The sequence below is a fragment of the Uloborus diversus genome, chromosome 1 (assembly GCF_026930045.1).
Source record: "Uloborus diversus isolate 005 chromosome 1, Udiv.v.3.1, whole genome shotgun sequence".
Taxonomy (NCBI): domain Eukaryota; kingdom Metazoa; phylum Arthropoda; class Arachnida; order Araneae; family Uloboridae; genus Uloborus; species Uloborus diversus.
In genome coordinates this window covers 48,877,922-48,898,295 of record NC_072731.1, presented here as the reverse complement: position 1 = coordinate 48,898,295, position 20,374 = coordinate 48,877,922, and the positions used below count along the sequence as shown (strand labels likewise).

General features: G+C 31.9%; 1 protein-coding gene across 1 annotated transcript in view; it reads left to right on the top strand.

Moving 5' to 3' along the window:
- Nucleotides 1-20,374, top strand: part of LOC129229533 (sodium channel protein para-like) — a 180,100-nt gene that overhangs the window by 95,036 nt on the left and 64,690 nt on the right. The window contains 4 exon segments of the mRNA XM_054863858.1: nucleotides 10,821-11,083; nucleotides 12,551-12,724; nucleotides 14,687-14,862; nucleotides 18,848-19,022. Coding sequence (XP_054719833.1) covers nucleotides 10,821-11,083; nucleotides 12,551-12,724; nucleotides 14,687-14,862; nucleotides 18,848-19,022 — 788 coding nt within the window.

Below are 20,374 nucleotides of genomic sequence, written 5' to 3'. Positions count from 1 at the left end.
AGCAGAATTGTTAAACAACATTGTAAATGTTTGACTCTTTATTTAAAGATAATTCAAGGGAATTTTTCCAGATCTGTAAAAATATATTGAAAATTGACATTCAGAAGGCAAGCTCCTTTTTATTTTTATCGTCTTTTTTTTTTTTTTGAACGTGAAAACAAAGATGAGTCATTTTGCAAATGTCTTTAACCCTAAATAAAAGAAAACAAGTTTTTAAAAATTCAGTTGAAATTAAATATCAATTTTTGTAGAGTTTTGAAATTTTTATAATCACTCCCCACCCGGCCCTTTGTTTTCATTTTTACTTAATATTAAGCAAAAAATAAAATAATTACGTGTGCAATGAAGAGCAAATGACTTTTCATATTAGCACATGTTTGATACTTTCATAAATTAAAAATAGTTATTATTTTAGTAGCAATTAAATATGGTATTACTGTAAATATTTCTTAGGCTTATGTTGTTTTTTTAAATCTGAAAAGCAACTGTTTTTTAAACAGTATCCCATCATATAAAACGGAGGTCACGGCACAGCAGAATAATGCTGTATTTTAGACAAACTTTAACCAAACTTAAAATCTTAATTTATGGGCACGGTTTTGCCCTTTGTTCCTAAAATTTAAACTTTGCCTTTTAATATCGATATACTCGAACAAAAGAAGTCATTAGGTATCATAATACGAAGTATAAAGTTTCTGAAATGATTTTTGTACTTGAAAAATAATGGTTTGTACACACAGTCAGGCCCACAACACATACAAATCATTTTTTAAATACAATAAAACTTTTTAGAAACTTGATACTTCATATTATAATACATAATGGTTCCGTATATCCAAATATATCAGTATTAAGAGCCAAATTTCAAAATTTCGAGAATAAAGTGCAATTATGTGTGTAAAAATGTCTAGTTTGGGCAAATGGATTGAGCAAGTTATAAATTGAATAATAAATACACTTTTTGACCCGATGAAAATTACTGTGATTTAGAATTGCAACATGACTATCTAAGGCTAGTGGCATAGCATAAGAGTTCAAAACTTAAAGCAAAAAAGATCAATTTTCAGATTAAATTTCTGAAAGGTACTATTCTACCTTGCTCTTTTGTTTCGTGAATTTCCGGACTAAAAGATTCATCACATTTCATGTAGCTTTGCTTATGCTTTGACACATGGGCGACCATATGCAAAACTTTAAGGGAGGGGGGGGGGGCTCACGTATTTCCCCATAGTTTAGCAAGATATTTTCCCCAGCGAAACAGATTTCAGTACAGATTTGTGTTCTTAAAATTGGACGTTTTTGATAACTTATTCATTAATGGCTGGAGAAAAAATGTTTTTAAATTTTTGCAAAGAAAAAAGTACTTAAAGCAAGGGAGTTCTCATTTCCAAGGGGGGGGGGGGGCTTAAGCACCCACTTGCGTCCCTATATGGCATCCATGCTTTGACAGTCAAAAATAGATTCTTAGTCACGCGCTTCTAACTTGCCCATCACAATTTTAAGGATTTTTAAAAGGAGCCTCCCACCCACCCCCTCCCTGTCTTCCTTTTTCCCTCCTCACCAATAAAATTAATTGATAGCTCCTAATATGAATGCACATTTTTTGTCATACTATTCAAAAACTCACTTCATGGCTAATTTATTCTTTTCATCTTTTTTAGACTCCTGGTGTTACGAATTTCATGCTTAATCAACGAGATTTAGTGAAAATGTAATTTAAAACGTTGTACCCAAAATGAATAATTCACACACATAAATATTTTCTTGTTTGTGAAACAAAGACTACTTTAATAACAATAATGAACTTAAAAATAATTTCACCATTGAAATATAGTTAAATTCTGAGATATTTTTGAACAAATTTGGTTGCTATGTGTTATATCATTGAACAAAATTAGACAGTACCTATAAATGAGGTATCGAAGATTTGTAAAATGTTTTAAATTGTGTTAAAAGATATCAGTTAGAGAGCATAGCACAGCTTTATATTTGCTTATGTGTACCCTTATTATTGTTTTTTTCCCATGGTTTATTACTTTTCATTGAAAAGCCCTTTTATTTAAGGCTATTTTATGTATTCTTTGTATTAACTTCAATGGTAGGAAAAACTATATTTTTTCGTAGCGAACTACAACTACTTTATTACAAATGTAGTTAACTACAACAACAACTACTTTTTTCAAAATGTAGCAACTACAAACTACTTTTGAAAAGTAATCGCTACTTTGCTAAAAAAAGCATACACATACACACCATTTGAGGATTGCACAAAAAAATTCAAAAAGTGGTTCAGATTAATAAATTTTCTCATTTAAACATGGGATATTACTAAGAATTGTTTATTTTTTCTTTCCTTTACTCAGCCAATTTTTCATTCCAAACATTTTTTTACAATTTTTAGGAATATTCACTGCAAGAAATGATTTATAAGTTGAAGGAATTCAGTCTTCAAAGTTTAATCCTTTCCTGACAGTGAATGTTTCATGCAAGAAGTGCAACTCGGCTACTTGAAAATGCAAATAGATGTAATCATAATTTGATTTAAATTTTATACAGACATACAATTTCATAAAATTGATTTATATGATGAAAAACATCTTTTAAACAAAAAAATAAAAACTTTAATTTTCATTAGGAGTTAGTTTTATAGGAATTTATGTTTTGTAGGAACAAATTAATTGATTTTGAACTTCAAGCTAGAGGCCCGGGCGTGGACACCATCTCCTTTCTTACGCCACTGATAAAATGAAATAAAAGCATTTTTCAATTTTACTGAATAATCTCAAAAACTTACAATATTTAATAATTGACTTTTATTATGTTAATATATCAACACTCTGTCAGTAAAAAAAGAAAAAATAAAGAAATAGGAAAAATATGCCAAACGGTACTGGTATTTGTACTCAAACAAATAATAAATATATATTCGAAATATGAAACATAACTAAGAATGCTTACTTTACTTTAATGTGCAATTTTAAACCACAGTGAACAACCGCTATAACGAATTCTATTTACGCGAAATGGCTATATAGCAAGTTTTTCTCTAGTACCGAATTTTGGAGCTAAAGTGAGTTCCTCATCCCACAACATGAAAATTTTTGGAAGGAAAGCGTGGGGCTTACGTATCACCTTCTTTATTGGGTATTGAATACGTATTAGTTTTGTGAACTGACTTTCCCTTCAACATCACTGAAAGTGGAAGTTCCCCACACTGAGTAGAAACATCGCTTTGTTTATTCATAAATGGCCACTTTGCATCTTTTTCATTCTAAATATGAAGTTGATGAAACATAATTTCACAGAAGCAGGCTGTTTATCTAAAGTTTGAAAATGGAAGGAAAAATAGAAAGTTTCTGACAACTGAAGAAATTTAAAAATTTCGATATGCTTGAACAACTAAAATGTTGATGAAATTGTTTCTTAGTCTCATATAATGCAGAGGTTTTTTTTTTTTTTTTTTTAAGAGATTTCTTGTTAAGATTCTTATTTAAGTCTGAAAGAGAGAATTGCTAAAAAAAACATATATATATACTAGAGGATCCAACAGACGTTGTTCTGTTTAAACTTTGTAAATTGAAAAGTTAAAAAATTTCAATAAACTATCAAGTGTTTGAACTGTTCTGTTGAAAAAAATAAGTAAAAAAAATGTTTTAAGCTGCTACGGTGTCAGAATGCATACATTTATTACAACTTGCTTTATCCAATGCTCACTGAGCAGTTGTTTTATTTACTTTTTTTTTTCTCTTTCACTTAATGGTTTGTTCCTTCAGCCATACTCAAAGGATAAAAAGCGTCCTCAGATATTAAGTGTAAAAAAACTAACTACCCATCTAGAACAAACAGGAAATCCCGCTGCAACATCCCTCATATGAAAAAGAATAAAACAATCGAAAGGATATCGTTTAAAAAAATGATAAAGGTAAAAGCAGTTCTCTGAATAAATGAAAATAACTCATCCCCCTCCCCCCCCCCCACCTCCCGCTGTAAAATAAACACATTCTACAACTAAAATGAACACTCTTTAAAAACGAAAAACAATTCTTTGCAATTTGAAATATTTCGCCAAATAAACAAAAAAAAAAAGAATAAATTACATTAACAGTAGCTTTAAAATGTAAACAAATGATCACGCAACTCTATTGTTTATAGCCAAAGTCGCCAAGCCACCACATTACTGTAATCCAGCCGATCAGTGAGCGAAGCTAACTCCGACCGATTAGAGGTCCGATCTTTTGAACAAAAACTTTTTAAATTTCATCTATTGCCTATTTTTTTCTTTCCACCAAAGATAAAGATCTTCCACTGCAATGATCTTTTATGTACAGAACTACCTTGTTGTAATTTATCTGGACGAAAATAGAACTTATTTCGTCTTTAAATTCTATCATCTTCTCCTTTAATAATGTACTGATTAGTTAGATAATCCTAAAAGTATTCTTGACATTGGTGCCAAAACTCAGATGGATTTCAGCCGAGAAACAAATGTTGCTAGGTATAGTACTTTCTGATCACTTGGTTAGGAAAACCTAAAGCACCGATCTGGTCACATGGTTCAATTACGACTACAGAACACACGTTTTGAGTGAATCTCCAGTACTTTACTTTAAAATATATCTCGAAAACTAAAATCGTTGCTTTCAAGAGAAATAAAGGCTTCACTCTCTCTCTCTACGTTTTACCTATTCTCAATTGACATATCACAGTAGGAAATTTCATTACAAAAAGCAGAGTTGGCTTTCTTATTGTCCTTTGGCAACGGGTTAAATATTTATTTCAGTTCTCGCTCAACAATAGGTTAAAATAAATATTAATCATTTGGGAGATATAAACGTCCAATGTTTAAATTAATTAATTAACAAAAACGTTTCTGAATTGATCCATCGCGCTTCGAAACCATGCTTGCCACAACTTAATTTCACACAAAAAATTTGATCAAAATCGGTCCAGCCGTTTAAAAGCCTTTTGGTGACAAACGTCCGCACAGAAGATTTTTATATACTAAGATATATAAAGGTGTGTGTGCATATTTTCCTCCTCATTTGGAGTATGGCCATAAAAGGTATGATTGACATGTTTATTGTAAACAAATAATATGTAAATGGTATGAAGTAAAACTTTTCAGATGAGCTGAAATAACTTTGGTTCTGTTTTAATTATTTTAAACATTCATTATGTTTTGCACAAATAACTGAATTGAATATTTGTCTGGTACTGTATGCTTTAAGCATAAAATTATTATCAATGTCATTTCGCTATTTGAGTGTGTGATTTTTTATGTGAAGTAATTGATATTCTCACAGATTTATAAAAATCTGGTATCTTAGTGATGTTTCTTCTTTCATGTGCTTATTGTTTGCTCAAGTTTGCCTTGAAATTTTGAGAGTGGAATTAGTTTGCATGATTTATTAATTTTAACAATCACAAAAACAAAAAAAAAATCATTTAGTTTTGTGTTGTAAAAGGAAGAATGTCATTAGTTTTTAGCACAATAAAGATTAAAATATTTTCATAATCAAGCAAGAAAAAAGTGTTCCTGACTTCACCATCAGTAACTTTTTTAGTTAAAAACCCAGAATTAGAGACTTTATAACATCCTTTCTCCCTCCCTGAATTTTAAGGTGTTTCTCCTTATGTGAGATTGAAAATTACTATTCCAATTGTTAGTTTTTCATTGTGAAAATTGAAAATTTTTTAATGCAAAAAAAAACCTTAATTTCATTTGCATATTCATATTTGACAACCATTGGAGTAGTGTATAATCACTTTTTTTCATTAGTAGGTGTTAGAAAACCTATTAATTCTGTATCCATAGTTCATTTAATGCCCTTTTTAATTGGCTATGATTCAATTTTGTTTGTAAAACGTATTCTCCTTTATTATCATCTGACAGTTTAAAATCTTTTTTTTTCATTCAAGACTCCTCTATGTCTTTGCATTAAAAAAAAAAAAAAAACTTCTATTACAATAGTTCATTCTTGTTCATATAATATAAATAAATAGATTTGAACTACATGTGGCTGAAATCATCAGTTTTGTTGAGCTATTGTCCCAGGCATTGTTTTAAAATTAAAGAGGCATTGATTGCATGGGGTGCAAAGAGCATAAGTCAGTTAACTCCTGACTGTTTTCATTTGTCAAAGACAAAAACAAAACACAAGCATGTTAGTATATAAAAAGATCGTATGTTCCCTTCATCATTTAAGGAACAAAATACTGATAAATAACTATCATATACTGAACTAAACTATTATATGCTGATAATTGTGGATAATATTCATATGATTTTATGAAAAAAAAATCAAAACTAGCATAGCCATCATTCTATGGAAACTTTGGATAAAACATTTATTTAGTTAAATGGTTCCGAAAGCAATTTTCCCTGTTGTAAATTCCTTTTTCAGTTTCAAGCATTTGGTATAAGCAGAGCTCTATTTTACATGAATTTCTACAGCTCATATATTTTTAGTTCAGCAAAACATAATTTTCTATAATTACTTATAAACTTAGACACATTTCTCAAATTACTGTTTAAAAGATATATATTATTATAATTTAGAGCTTGAGGTTTGAGCAGTGGATAGGTTACTGAGCTCAGAGTAGGAGAGTTCCAAGCCAAATACCCAGAGTTGTATGCAGACTACATGTTTGTTGAACCTGTGTTCCATTCCATATGCATAGAGTTTCAGAAGACTTTCTGCTTCCTCTCTGGAATTGCACCAAAATCGTGGTGATTTGTCCATCAAGGCCAAAACAGACTTTTTCCCCAAATGTGTGCTTCACATTCTGAAGAGCTGCTTCCTTCTGCCTTAATTCCTACTTTGCCAAAAGAAAGGAGTTTGGGTTTTCCAAATGGCATTAGCATAGCTGCCTACTCTCCCGATTTGTTTAGGAGACTCCAAAATTCCCTAAAAAAGGGATATTCCTGTAATTTGAATTTTGACAAAGTCCCTATATTAAAACAATTACAATTGCAAAAACGAAACCTTTTCATGCACGAGTGAAAATTGAATATGTTGGATCATTAATGAAACATTTTTTTGTTTCATTTTTCTCCTTTTTAAAATGTTTACTTCCTAAAAAATGTGGTAAAATGTTCTGAGTTTTTCTCTGAACTTTCTATATGTGTAACTGCTATAAGAAATGTTTTTTATCACTTCTGTAACAAAAAAAAAAAAAACTTATGTCTATTTTGGAAAAAGAAGAATAAGAATCTAAAAGCTGTAGTCGTAATATCAATTTCCCAATTTCGGGTCCTACCGTGTAAATGTTTAAAAAATATATGTCTAAATTTACTTGCACTGAGCTGCTGTTTATCCTCTAATGACTGTTAAAGCTTTGAATTCTGGTGTTTACAAGTATTAAGCTGTATCAGTGTAGTGCATTACTGTGCATTTCCCTTTATGAATAAACATTTCCATTTGCTAAAATTCTATTCATAAAAATGTATTTCAGTATTTATTAACATGTAGCAAAAGCAAGAAAAAAATTGCATTATATCTCAAAATTTCAATGCTAAAGCATGTTGATTGAAAAGCAAACAATTTGAATCAGAAAAAATTTAAATTCTGGGAAATGTTTTTATTTTGAAGTTAGAAATAGTTCAACCTTTGCTTTTTTGAAAGGGGCATATAAAATTTTGTTACAACTAAGTTATTAGATTTTTTGAAAAAGTGTTCTTAATGTTGCATTAAAACAAGTCACTCACATGGTTTTACCCTGCAAGGAAAGCAGAAGTTTTCAAAAATATGAAGCAAAAGTTGTCAAAAATAATTATTTAAACTTGGGAAATCTCTGAAACGTGACGGAAAAATGAATTCTTTTAAGGAAAAATAATAATACGACTTTTTTTGTTTTCTCATTTCATTCTTTCCTTTTTTGTTTTTGTTTGTCTTAAACCATAATTTTTCTTAGGAGAAAATTATGCAAGACTTTTTTTCCTCTTGTACGCCAATGCGTAGTTTCTAATAATTTACGCTCAAGTTTTTAGATGCAGTACTTCATTGTGTAGTTCCCTCTTTTTTACTTTCTTCTATATCTAATATGTAAAGGAAGTATTGGTTCATGCAAATTTTCAAATTTCGAATTTTGATGATTTTGAGGTGTGCTGAGTCCATTTCGACCATTTTTGGAAAATGTCTGTCTGTGTGTGTTTGTGTCACGTACGTGTGTGACCAGTTTTTTGTGGCCGCTCTGCAGCAAAAACTACCGCATGAAATCGAACGAAATTTGGTACACATATGTGCCCCTATGTGAACTTGTGTGTGTTGGTTTTTGGCGCGGATTCCTCGAAGGGGGGTGGAGCAATGGGACGTTTCTTGAGTTATGCATGCTTGCTATTACCGGGGAAGTAACTGGCGGAATCAAACAAAATTTAGTCCATACGTTGCCCTAACAGGAACACGTGCTGATTCAATTCTGTTGTCAATAGCTCAAGCTGGGGTTGAGTTATAGAATGTTTTTTGTCGTCAATTGTGACTGCTGTGTCTCAAGAAATAACAAAGGGAATCAAACAAAATTTATCGAGAAGTAGCCCTTAGAGGGTATAAAAGCTGATTTTATTTTGGTGTCAACAGCTGAAAAGGGGGTGGCGCAATCAACCGTTCTTTTCTTCCTTTGTGTGTGCCGTATCTCAAGAAGTAATGCTACGTTCTGGATGAAATTTGAAATAAATGTGAATCCATATGTAAAGAGGCGTTGGTTCAATTTGTTTCAATACTAATGGTCAGTACTAATTTCTTTTTGATATTCAAAAACATCAATTGGATGAATATTTTAGCTTTTATTTTTTGGAATGAAAGATGCTATTGCTATACTCTTCTGTAATGTTTCATAACACTACTGAAGTTTCTTTGTAAATGTACATGAAGAGCCTTATCAGAGATTGCATATCTAGTTTATGGGCATTTTTTAATGAACTGTGTCAGTATTCTCTATTAATGCTTTATAAAGTTTTCCATTGACTCTATGAATAGGATTTCAACAACTTGATTAATGCTTTTTGAAAACTATAGGTACCGTCATATGTCCTAACTTGTTTCCAAACTTGAACTTAAAAAAAGGAAAGAGAAAGAAAGCCTTATGTCAGAGATGCTTTTACAAATATATAGTTGTTATACAGTAACTCTATCACTCATCGTATTTCCTGGAAACTGTTTTCTTGATCTTCTCCTATTAAATTAACAAAATGTTGCACATATATTCTCAGAAATCCTCCAAAAGTGCAATGCATTCTAGAAGTTTGGTAATTTTATTTTGACGAAACCCAAATTTTTATACCATACGATAAGAAGTAGTAGGGAGAATAATTGATGTAAACCCTCTAAATTTTCTAGAAATATAATGATGCAAAAGCTAACCTTAACCTTACCGAAAGTTACTCTGTATTGAAATAATACTGTACATGCTCACACATAAGTCTAGCAGGTTAGTGCAAAAAAGAAACAAGGTTCAAAATTTCTGAAAATTTCCTGCACAATCTCATGAATCAAACACTTTTGAGTCTGGACATTTTCCTGATTTTGGTCCAACTCTTTTAACCAAACAACAAAGAGTTTAATACTGAAACCTTTCGATACATTAAATGATGTATCAATAGGTTTCAGTAAGCACAAAGTGCTTACTGAAACCCTAAACCCAAAAAGTGCAGGAAGCACAGAATTCCCTCTTTGTGAGTTTTCCTTGTAGTTGATTACGATTGGAATTAGAGCTCATTTTAATAAAAATGAATTGCAAGGGTAAAAATTTAAAAAACAAAATTTTATTCTTATAAATTCAGAAAAAAAAACTGTATTTAACAAAAATCATAGTAATGAAAATGAACACTTCACAAAAAATGATGATCCAGCAAAAAATGATGAAAAGCAAAGCCTTTTGAAAATGAAACATTTTCAATTGCAAACATGATTTTCCCCTCTTTTTTTGTAAATGGTTTATTTCCAAAAATTGTGGCGAAATGTACCCGATAACTCTTAGAAAATAGAGAGTTGACATATACATGGGTTTTCAATTTTCTCCTAATTATTTCTCTAAAAGTAGATCAGGAGGTCATTTATGCATGAATACATACACTATTGCATCTTTAAAGCTTATAACTTGAATGAAACATTCTTCTTCTTTTTTTTTTTTTTTTTTTTGATGAAAGACAGAGTAACACGAAAATTAATTTAATAAATAACACTTACACCAGTGGCATTGCTAGGGGGGAGGCAGGGGGTAGTATGCCCCGGATGTCATCCATCTGGGCAGGGGGGGGGGAGGTTACATCGAAAGTGGAATTGCAAGTTTTTGAAAAATATGAAGCTAAAATGCATTTTTAAGACTACAAATTTGAAAAGTTTCTTTAGAAACCCCCCCACTTTTACTTGTTTTCTGTACATTAACCCACTTGAAGTTTTGTTGTAACACAAATGTAGTTGTTTCTGAAAATTGCTTGAATTTCATGTTTACATAAATTTTTATTTTTCTTTTGTGTTTGTGAGCAGGGGGGGGGGTCACACCCAAAACTACCGCCCTGGGTGTCACCCATGCTAGGTACGCCACTGCTTACACTCAAACAATTGTCTGTTCTTTCAATCAGTATGCTTTTATTATGGTTATATCATATGTATGTATATAAAGTGCTATAATTTTAATTGTTCTATTGAAGTTTCTGTCTAAGCGAAGCATTAGTTGTACCTGCTCTGCCACGGTGTCCTGCATGATTGGCTTCTGTGACACTTTTCGATGTTGTGTTGTGCCTCAATATAACAATTCACCCAGAGGCTACAGAATGGCAATACTTAAACATTATTCAGTGTCCATTTATTATTTCCCTACAGAAAGAGATGAAGTGGAAAAAAAGTTCAAGGAACGGCTCAAAGAAAAGTGTATGACGAGTTGCTTGAAATGTATAGAGATCTTCTGTGTGTGGGACTGTTGTGGATGCTGGGTGCGCTTTCAAGAAATTGTCTCACTAATAGTCTTCGACCCCTTCATGGAGCTCTTCATCACCCTTTGTATAGTAGTGAATACCATCTTCATGGCCATGGATCATCACGACATGGATCCTGCATTTGAGAAATTCCTGAATTATGGAAATTATGTAAGTGGGGGGTCATTAGGAAGTCCATCCCTCTTTTAAGTACACCTCTAGGTTATGCAACCCCCCGCTTTTTATGCTCACTCTTTGTTTGCCTATGCAGCACATGGGTGTTGTTTCTTTTGAGCTGCATTCAAACTTACTTATCTTCGAAATAAAAAATAAAAATTGCCCCTCTTTGGACATAACCTTTTTACCAATGGCTCAATTGTAAACTTTTTTTCTGCGTATAATTAGTACAACTTAATCCATGCTTTTTTTTAAATATGAATTTAAAACGTAAGGGTATTTTCAGGTTTAAAAATACAAGGTATTTTATCTGCATTTTGTGTGTTTTTTTTTAAATAGAAAAAGGGGTACATTGACATTTTTTACATGGTTTTCCCATTACAAAATATCTTTGACTGAATGAATAATTTAACTTCTTTTTATTTATTACAGAATATAGTTTTAGTATGATATGGGTCCTACATGGAGTACATTTTTGAATTGAACAATTCTAGAGACTTACCGCACTTGACACCACAAAACCTTTTCTATTTTTCATTAAAAAGTAATGAATTTCAATAGGCATGCATAATTGTTAACGTAACTAAACTTTGTTTGCTAGATAATCGCTTCATCAAATATTACTTATTATGTTTTGTTAGTTTTTTTCTTTATTCATTTATTTATTTATTTATTTTTAACTTCTAAAGTGTATTTATTTGTAATGTAGTTTTTCTAAGGACAAACATAAATTGGATTTTATTTATTTATTTATTTATTTATTTATTTATTTGAGAATCAATGTTTTTTTTTCTTTTCTTTTCTTTTTTTTTTTTTTTTTTGATGTTTTAATGAAGTTCTGCCAAAGTGTAACTAAAAAACTAATTCATAAACTTAAAATAACAAATTAATAATACTGTTCATGTTTTGCCTTGTTCTCAGATTACAACTTCCTCTTTTTTATTTTTAGAAATTTAAAAAGTAGTAAAAAGTTTTTAAAAAAAATCATTTGGCTTTTTATAAATGGAATTTTGAAGTCCAAATGCTTTTTGAGCATTGCCATTTTAGTTATTCCGTGCATATGAGTAATCATTGAATTACATTTCATCTAGAAAAAAAAATAAAAATAATGCTTACTAGAAGCACCTGTTGATTTATTTTATTTGTTGATTTCACTCATTTTTATTTTGATGCAATTTCATAAATGCATTCATTTATTCTTTTTTTTTTTTTTACTTTTAATTTTTATGAATGACTTTTTATATCATTTATGCTACTGAGGTAATTTAATTTATTGAATGAACTTTTTTCTCCTTTCCCTCCTTCTTATTTTCTTTTTCTTCTTCTTCTTCTTCTCTTCTTTTTCTTTCTTTTATATTTTTTTGACTCTTTTAATTTTTTACATCCATACTAAAAATGACTATATCTGGTTTGCCAGTCCGACTCATTTAGAAAGAATAAATGCTTATCTTTTCTTTTTAGTTCTTTACAGCTACTTTTGCAATTGAAGCTGGCTTCAAACTAATTACATTAAGCCCAAAATATTATTTCTGTGAAGGTTGGAATATATTTGATTTCATCATAGTAGCTCTATCTCTAATAGAGTTAGGCTTAGAAGGAGTTCAAGGTCTTTCAGTTCTCAGGTCTCTTCGTTTGGTAAGTTTTTTCTTTTTCTCAATTTAAACAATGAAACTTTAAATAACTACCATGGTTTAAATGCCTTGCATTGGATCTATTTTTTAATTTTAAATTACAGTGCTCACTTCTGGTTCAGCTTCATGATAGTGTCTCATTACCAAATGCAAAGCTTGTGAAAAGGCCCTTGAACCTGTCCTGCACTTTTAATTTTCCTTTAGTTTCAGTTTTGTTTAATTATTAAAGTTATCAATTAAAATTTATTCCCCCCCCCCAAAAAAAAAAGATGAGGAAAAAAAATAAAGAAAAGATAGAAAAAAAAATAAGTAATGTGCAGTTGTTATGCAATTTTGTTAATCCCATTTGAAAAAATGTTGTAAGCAACCTCAATATAAAAGCTTTAGAAATTCTGAATACCATTCCTTTAAAAATTGATAGTAACAGTGATGGATAAACTAAATGTTTGGTGCAAATGCACATAATACGCCTGAAAGAAGTTTATATTCTATTTAGGGAAATCTAAAATGTATTTAGCAAATGTGGACTGATAAAAACATATTGAGATCAGCAAAAGTTTATTAGATTAGGTGTTTCTGAAGATAAATCCAAAGATTTCCCTGTAAACCCCAACAGTAGGAAAACAAACTGAAGCCCATTCTATTTTCTTCATTGATGTGTGTACCACACCACATTATTTTAAACTTAACTTACTGATTTTTTTTTTTTTGAGAAGAATATTTTATAAATACTAGCTGTGTCGCACAGCTTTGCACGGTCTACCTCGAAAATAAAAGTTTTGTTAAGTGACGCATTTTAAACAGTCAGGCTTGAAAAAAAAAATCAATCAGTAAACTTTTGCGGTAGATTGCAGAAAAACAAACAAAAAGGAAACATTTTAAATTCCCCGATTATAGAAAAGCCTCAAAACAAAAATCTGAATTTTATTTGTTTATATTCGAGAAAAAAAGAAGGATCTTTCTTCTCAATAATTTTCTTCACCACTCCAAATTTTAATAAAAGCATTGTTACAGAAAGTTGAGATGAGGAACTGAATAATAATATGAATGGAGGAAAGCCTTAAAAAAATAGGGACGTCGAAATCTAAGTATCATAATTAATAGTTTTAAATTAATAGCTCTGCTTATTATTATCAGAGGATTGTGTTAAATAGATAAACATAAAAGGCTGGAAAATTACGAATCTGTTGATACCTGGTTCGAGGATCAGTTACTGGCATTCATGAGAAGTAACTGGGACATAGATACATACATACATACATAGATAGGTACATGCATAGATATATATGCTCAGTTTTTATTATATAAGATTGTTTTGTGTTACTAAAAACTAATTTTGAGAAATCCAAAGCTTTTAAGATCTGAAAATGTTTACCTCGCGACTACGCAGGTTCCTTATTACTTTTCCTTTTCTTTGAAAAGTTTCTTATTGCTTTTGTTTGATGATAACATTTAGATTAAACAGAACATTAAGTATATTAAACCAGATGCATTCCAATTTTTTCTGTGTTTTTTTTCTATACAGTGCAAGTGTTAAAGTAATCATTTTTAATTTAAGCTCTTCCATACAGTTCGTTAAAAGAAAGAGGATGATGTGATTATTAAAGAGATATCAATTCATAAATATTCATGTTTAGTGTGCTAAAGTTATTTAAAAAAAAAACTCCACTGTGCATTGTTAACTTACTGTGCTTAAATATATTGTTATTTGTATTATTTTAAAACCAAAGCAAACATCAAATGTTATGTTTTATTTGAAAATGTAATGAAAATATTTAAAATAAATGTTATAGGAGGGAATGAAAAAAAAAAGAAAGTTAAACTTTGAAAAAATCCAAAGATAAATGTTTTCCCTTCCATACCTTGTTTCCTTAAATACCTTTATACTTTCCAATAATATAAAGATTGTGTGCATTTTCACTTGTTACATCATTATCTCTTGTTCTTTCTTTTCCTTCTCTTGCAGTTGAGAGTGTTCAAGTTAGCAAAATCTTGGCCAACTTTAAATCTCCTAATTTCTATTATGGGAAAAACCATGGGTGCTTTAGGAAATTTGACATTTGTTTTGGGGATCATCATCTTCATTTTTGCTGTGATGGGAATGCAGTTATTTGGAAAAAATTATGATGAGAAGAAGCATTTGTAAGTTTGATTTTATGCTATATTAACTCTCTATAAGATATTCCTCTATTCATATGACCTTGTTTAAAAATAAAGCTAATGACTTGAACCCAGATTATATGCAAATGCATATGTGCTTTTGCAATAACAATTTACAATAGCTTCTTTTGACATTAGTTAAACAGAAAGGCTTATCTTTTTTTTACCATATGTGACAACTTTATTCTACACAGTCCAGTCACATCAAAGTGACCATCTGTCAAAAGCCAGAATAACCACCTTTCGCAGAGCGGACTGCTGCGAGACGTGCTGGAAGATAGTCACTTAGTTCCCTGAAGGTGTTCTCTGGGATGTTGAGCCATGCCGACTCTAATGCCATGGCCAGCTGCGCTAGATTACGCGGTTGAGGATCCATGGCGCGAACAACTTGATCGAGATGGTCCCACAGATGCTCGATTGAGTTTAAGTCAGGTGAGTTTGCTGGCCAGGGGAGGACGGTAAACTCATCCTGGTGCTCTTCGAACCACGCACGTACACTGGCAGCTGTAAGGCACCTCGCATTGTCCTGCTGGAAGATGCCATCATCCTGAGGAAAAACTGCGCATGTAGGGGTGGACATGGTCCGCAAGGACAGATGCGTACTTGTATTGATCCATCGTGCCTTCCACAATGATCAGTGAACCCAGAGAATGCCAGGAAAACATTCCCCAGACCATAATGCTCCCGCCTCCAGCTTGGACCGTTCCGGCAATGGTTGCAGGGTGGTTCCTTTCAGAGGTTTCACGCCTTATACGCCAACGTCCATCTGTCTGATGGAACATAAAATGCGATTCATCTGAAAACGCTACATGTCGCCACTCAATGGACATCCAGCTGATGTACTGGCGTGGAAATTCTAGCCTTCGTCGTCGATGAACAGCAGTCAGCATAGGTGCACGAACCAGGCGTCTGCTTCGGAGGCCCAGACGCAGCAATGTTCTCTGAATAGTAGTTTGGGAGACACTTTTGGTAGCCCCTTGGTTCATTTTGGTGGTCAGTTGCTCAACGGTAGCCCGTCTATCTGCCCGAACGCATCTCCGTGACCGTCGTTCGCCTCTGTCATCTATGGCCCGTGGTGCACCACATTTGCCATGTGGCTGATTTTGGACAGTCCCATTTTGCCATGCACGGTTCACTTTTACCACGGCGGCACGCGAACAGTTCACAAACTCAGCCGTTTCGGAAATGCTTCCACCCTTGGCCCGAAAGCCAATGATCATGCCCTTTTGGACGTCGGATAAATCCCTTCATTTCTGCATTACGCCAACGATTGAAATGTTTTCCGAAGCCCTCACACACCCTTTATTTACGCTCAACTGCACTGTGCTGCCACCTGCCTTCTGTGATTGGTTATTTAACTCTGACGTGGAAAGTATGTGGTGGTCACATTAATGTGACTGGGCTGTGTATTGTAAGTAAAGAATATATGCATTAGTGTATATTTTTAAATTCTCAGAGCATATTTTAGGTAATTTTAGTGCTTATTTTAATAGTTATCAGTTCATATAATCCGTGCTCTGACTTATAAATAAATATTGACTCTTCGAGACTGCTTTTGAATTTTATTCCTGGCAAGGAAAGATTGAAAAATCTCTACTCAACTTTGTTGACATGGTAACATAGTTAAATCCTCCTCAACAAATTAATTTATTACAGTAAGTTCTTAATGAATCAGTGCATAATCATTTAACATTGGCGTACCTAGCATGGGTGACAACCGGGACGATAATTCGTGCCATTTTAGAATGTGTTGCGCTAACTTTAACTACACTGTATTATACAACTTCAACTGGTAAAATTATAGATCTCTTTTTCTGTGTGTGTAACAGATTTTCAGACTTTTGCAATATTGCTTTCAATCCAAAATTAGTTCAGAACAAATTAACAGTTTTTCTTGTACATCATGTCTAACAAAGTTGAGAAAAGTATTTGTTCAAAATATTATTTTACACTAAAAACATACATGATTATGGAAACCTTATCTTTGAGCAAAGCATAAAACAAAATCACATCTTATTTAAACAATATAATGTATTTATAAATCTTTAAAAAATATTGAATAGTTGAAGAACTTATCCAAATTTTAAAAGTTGAATGGATTAGTTCAGATTGCTTTATCATTAAGTTTTGACAATTGCATTCTTCACCCCAATTGAATTCATTTCTGAACTTTTGTTGACTCTAAAACTCTCTGGTCTACTTATACCTATTATTAACAAGAAGTTCCGTTTAGAACTAAACGAGCCTACTTTCCCATATACCCATACTACTTTCTAGTACCTGATCAATATTCTCAAAAATAGCTAAAATCGCTAATTGTTTCAAACATATTTCTTTATTATTTTATCCTGCTTTCTAGGAATAAAATATTTCTCACTAATCTAAAAAAATTAAATGCAAAAAAAAAAATAATAAATAAACGAACAAATAAAATAGGAGCATTTTTTAAACAAAGCTTCTTTAACAGCTTTCAAAGCGAAAAAATAATAATTAAAATTAAGAAGCTCATTAAAATAAATACATCATATCAAAAAAAAAAATGTTTCTTTTCCCCCTGTTGCCAAAAACTAATTTTCACTGTCAAAAAAAAAAAAAAAAATCGTCTGCGCATATCTTTATGTAGAAACATAAATGACTTCGAGTTTATCCGCCGAAAACTGAATACCTAAATTAAAACTTTTGCGTAAAAATGAAAACAAGTCTTATTAACAAAAATTATTTCACAGTTAAAACTACAGCTGTGGAGTCAGAGTCAATCTCATTTTGGGATAAAGGAGTCAGAGTTGAATATCCAAGAATCGGAGTCAGTCATTTGTCTTCCGTGTATAAATTTTTACCAAAGCTACGAAGTCAGGGAATTGGAGTCTGATTAATTGTCGAACACCGGAGTCGGAGTCAGCTGCCCCTAAATTCTCAGAGTCATAGTCTGAAGTTTCTCGTCAAGAGCTATTTCCAACAAAATTTGCTTGAAGTAAATCTGCCTTCAAGTACGGAATCTGCATTGACTTTCAGTTCTGTTCAAAATTGAACGGAAAATTGTTCAAATCAAAAAGATATTTTACATACGAGTTTTTCATCAAAAGCTTTTTCCTACAAAGTTTGAAGCAAATTCACCTCACAGTTCAGAATTGGCTTGAATTTCCTCGTAGGCGCCATGTTAAGTTTTTTTGAATTGTTCAAAATTGAACAAAAAATAGTTCAAATCAAAAAATGAAATACAGGAATGATGTGTCCTCGCCGAGATCTTTCGAACAAAAAAAAATTTGTTCGAATCGGATTATTCACTCAAAAGTTATTAGGGGGAGACAGTCTGACAGACCAACCGACAAACATTTTCCCCCATCTCAATACCCCACTTTCCAATTTTTAAATTTTTTGATATGTATTTAATTATAATTTTTATTGTTGACTTTTTTTTTGTTTTTTGTAATATTTTCAAGATACATTAAGCCTTCTTTCATGCTTTTTTCATCTTTCTCTGACTTTTACTGGGAAAGCAGGCTAAAAAATAGCTACTGTTTTGACATGAAATAGCAAAAAGTTGCTTTTTCATCTATAATATGAAATATAGCATGTTCATGAATCTAAAGTAATTAATATCTACAATTTTTTAAAGATTTTTAAAAAATAAAATCAAAAATCCTGTTTAAAAATGCATTTTAGCTAGAATTCCCCTTTCGGGCACTTTTAACAGGTAAAAACCCTAGGCGGACCACCCCCCGCCCCTCATATCTACACTACTCATAGTAATTTAACTGTGCGCTCATGGTAATGTAATTGCTAGAAGATTTAACTAAATTTCTGCTTATTTGATATTTTTAAGATCTGAAATCGTTTTGAAATATCAGTCAATTTGTAATATCAAAAGAAGTGTAGATGAATATCTACCAATTAAATATGTTTATTGTAAAAAATGAATTATACACTATTTTCATCAGCAAAATATACTTAACATTTTTTCATTTAGGTTTCCTAATCAAGAAGTTCCAAATTGGAATTTTAAAGATTTTATGCATTCTTTTATGATTGTTTTTCGAGTTTTATGTGGTGAGTGGATAGAATCCATGTGGGACTGCTTACTTGTTGGAGGTTGGACATGCCTACCTTTTTTTCTATCAACTGTTGTGATCGGCAACCTTGTGGTACGTATTTGATTCGCCTACAGATTTTATCTCATTATCCAATGTTTTTGCTGATTCTCGTCTGAATTTTGCTGTAACCATGCTCGGCAAGTTCCCGACAGTATGTTCAGATGTTTATAGCAGTAGTGGTTATTTAGGGCTTACAAGATCCGTGATAAAGGATAGCCCTAAGGCTTAAGGAAATTGAAAAATGAGTATTATTTTTTGAAGAGGGTCCGTTCTGACACTTGATAGGAGGACTCCCAAGCACTAGTGCCGGCTCCATGGGGCTTGCCTCCCCCCCTCCCCAATCATATTTTATGCATGCGTGTGTGTCATTTTTTAGAGACAGTGGCAAGTGTTTTTTTTTGAGGAGTGCGTTATGTGAAAACAAGTTTCTTTTTGCTTACAAACTTCAATGAGAATTGTGACATTTTTGCCAAATTTGCAGGCCTTTATTCAGTTTTAAATATTAGGGCAAAATCTATTTAATATGCAGTTGAACTCGCTTATAACGAGCCCTGATTTAATGAGAGCCCGAATTTAGAAAAGAAAACAGAGATTTCATTGGTACAATGTTAAGTCTGGGAGCATAACTCACTTTTAAAGAGCAAACTCTGCTTAAAGAAACCAATACTTTTGTGATTTTCTATTTGACTTCCAGTTGAACTTTTCCTTTCTTCTAAAATTCCTTTAGCATTCCAAAGTCTATTGTAAGTTAATGATGACTCATATATTCTGAGAAAAAGTGATGAAGGACCTTGTTTTTAATTTGTGGAAACGAGAAACATTTGAAAATTACATAAAAGTTGACAACAATGTTATCATTTCTGGGGTATACTTCCCAGGATATTTTAGTTCAAATTCAAGAAAACTTGCAGGGGGAGAAGGAATTGATTTCAATTTATTTAAAATAATAATCGATTGGAAAGTCTCTGAACCATACGTCCCTTACAGTAACGTCAATAAACATGGCCTATAATCGCATTTTTAAGACTAAAATTGCGGTTTTTAAAACTAAAAGTTTCAAAATCTGGACCGGACAGCTTTTGACCTTTTTCCCTATCCGATCAAAAAGATTTTTTTTCCTGCTTTTGAATGTGCTCCCTTAAAACTTTTTTATGGTTACGTCACTGCACTCAGGAGCAGAATTCAAGCAAATTTGAAGAGAGCTAAACAAAGGAGAAGTGACTTTCGTTTGATTCTAAACAGTTATATTCTTAGAAATTGTATCTGCTTCAATGATACAAAGAAAATGAAGGTTTTGGAGACTCAGAGAGGAATATTTTTGTGTCCTAGGAAAAAATGGAGATTCATTGCAATGATTCTGTATTTTGCGTGTCTATGACTGTATATCTATGATATACGAAGTG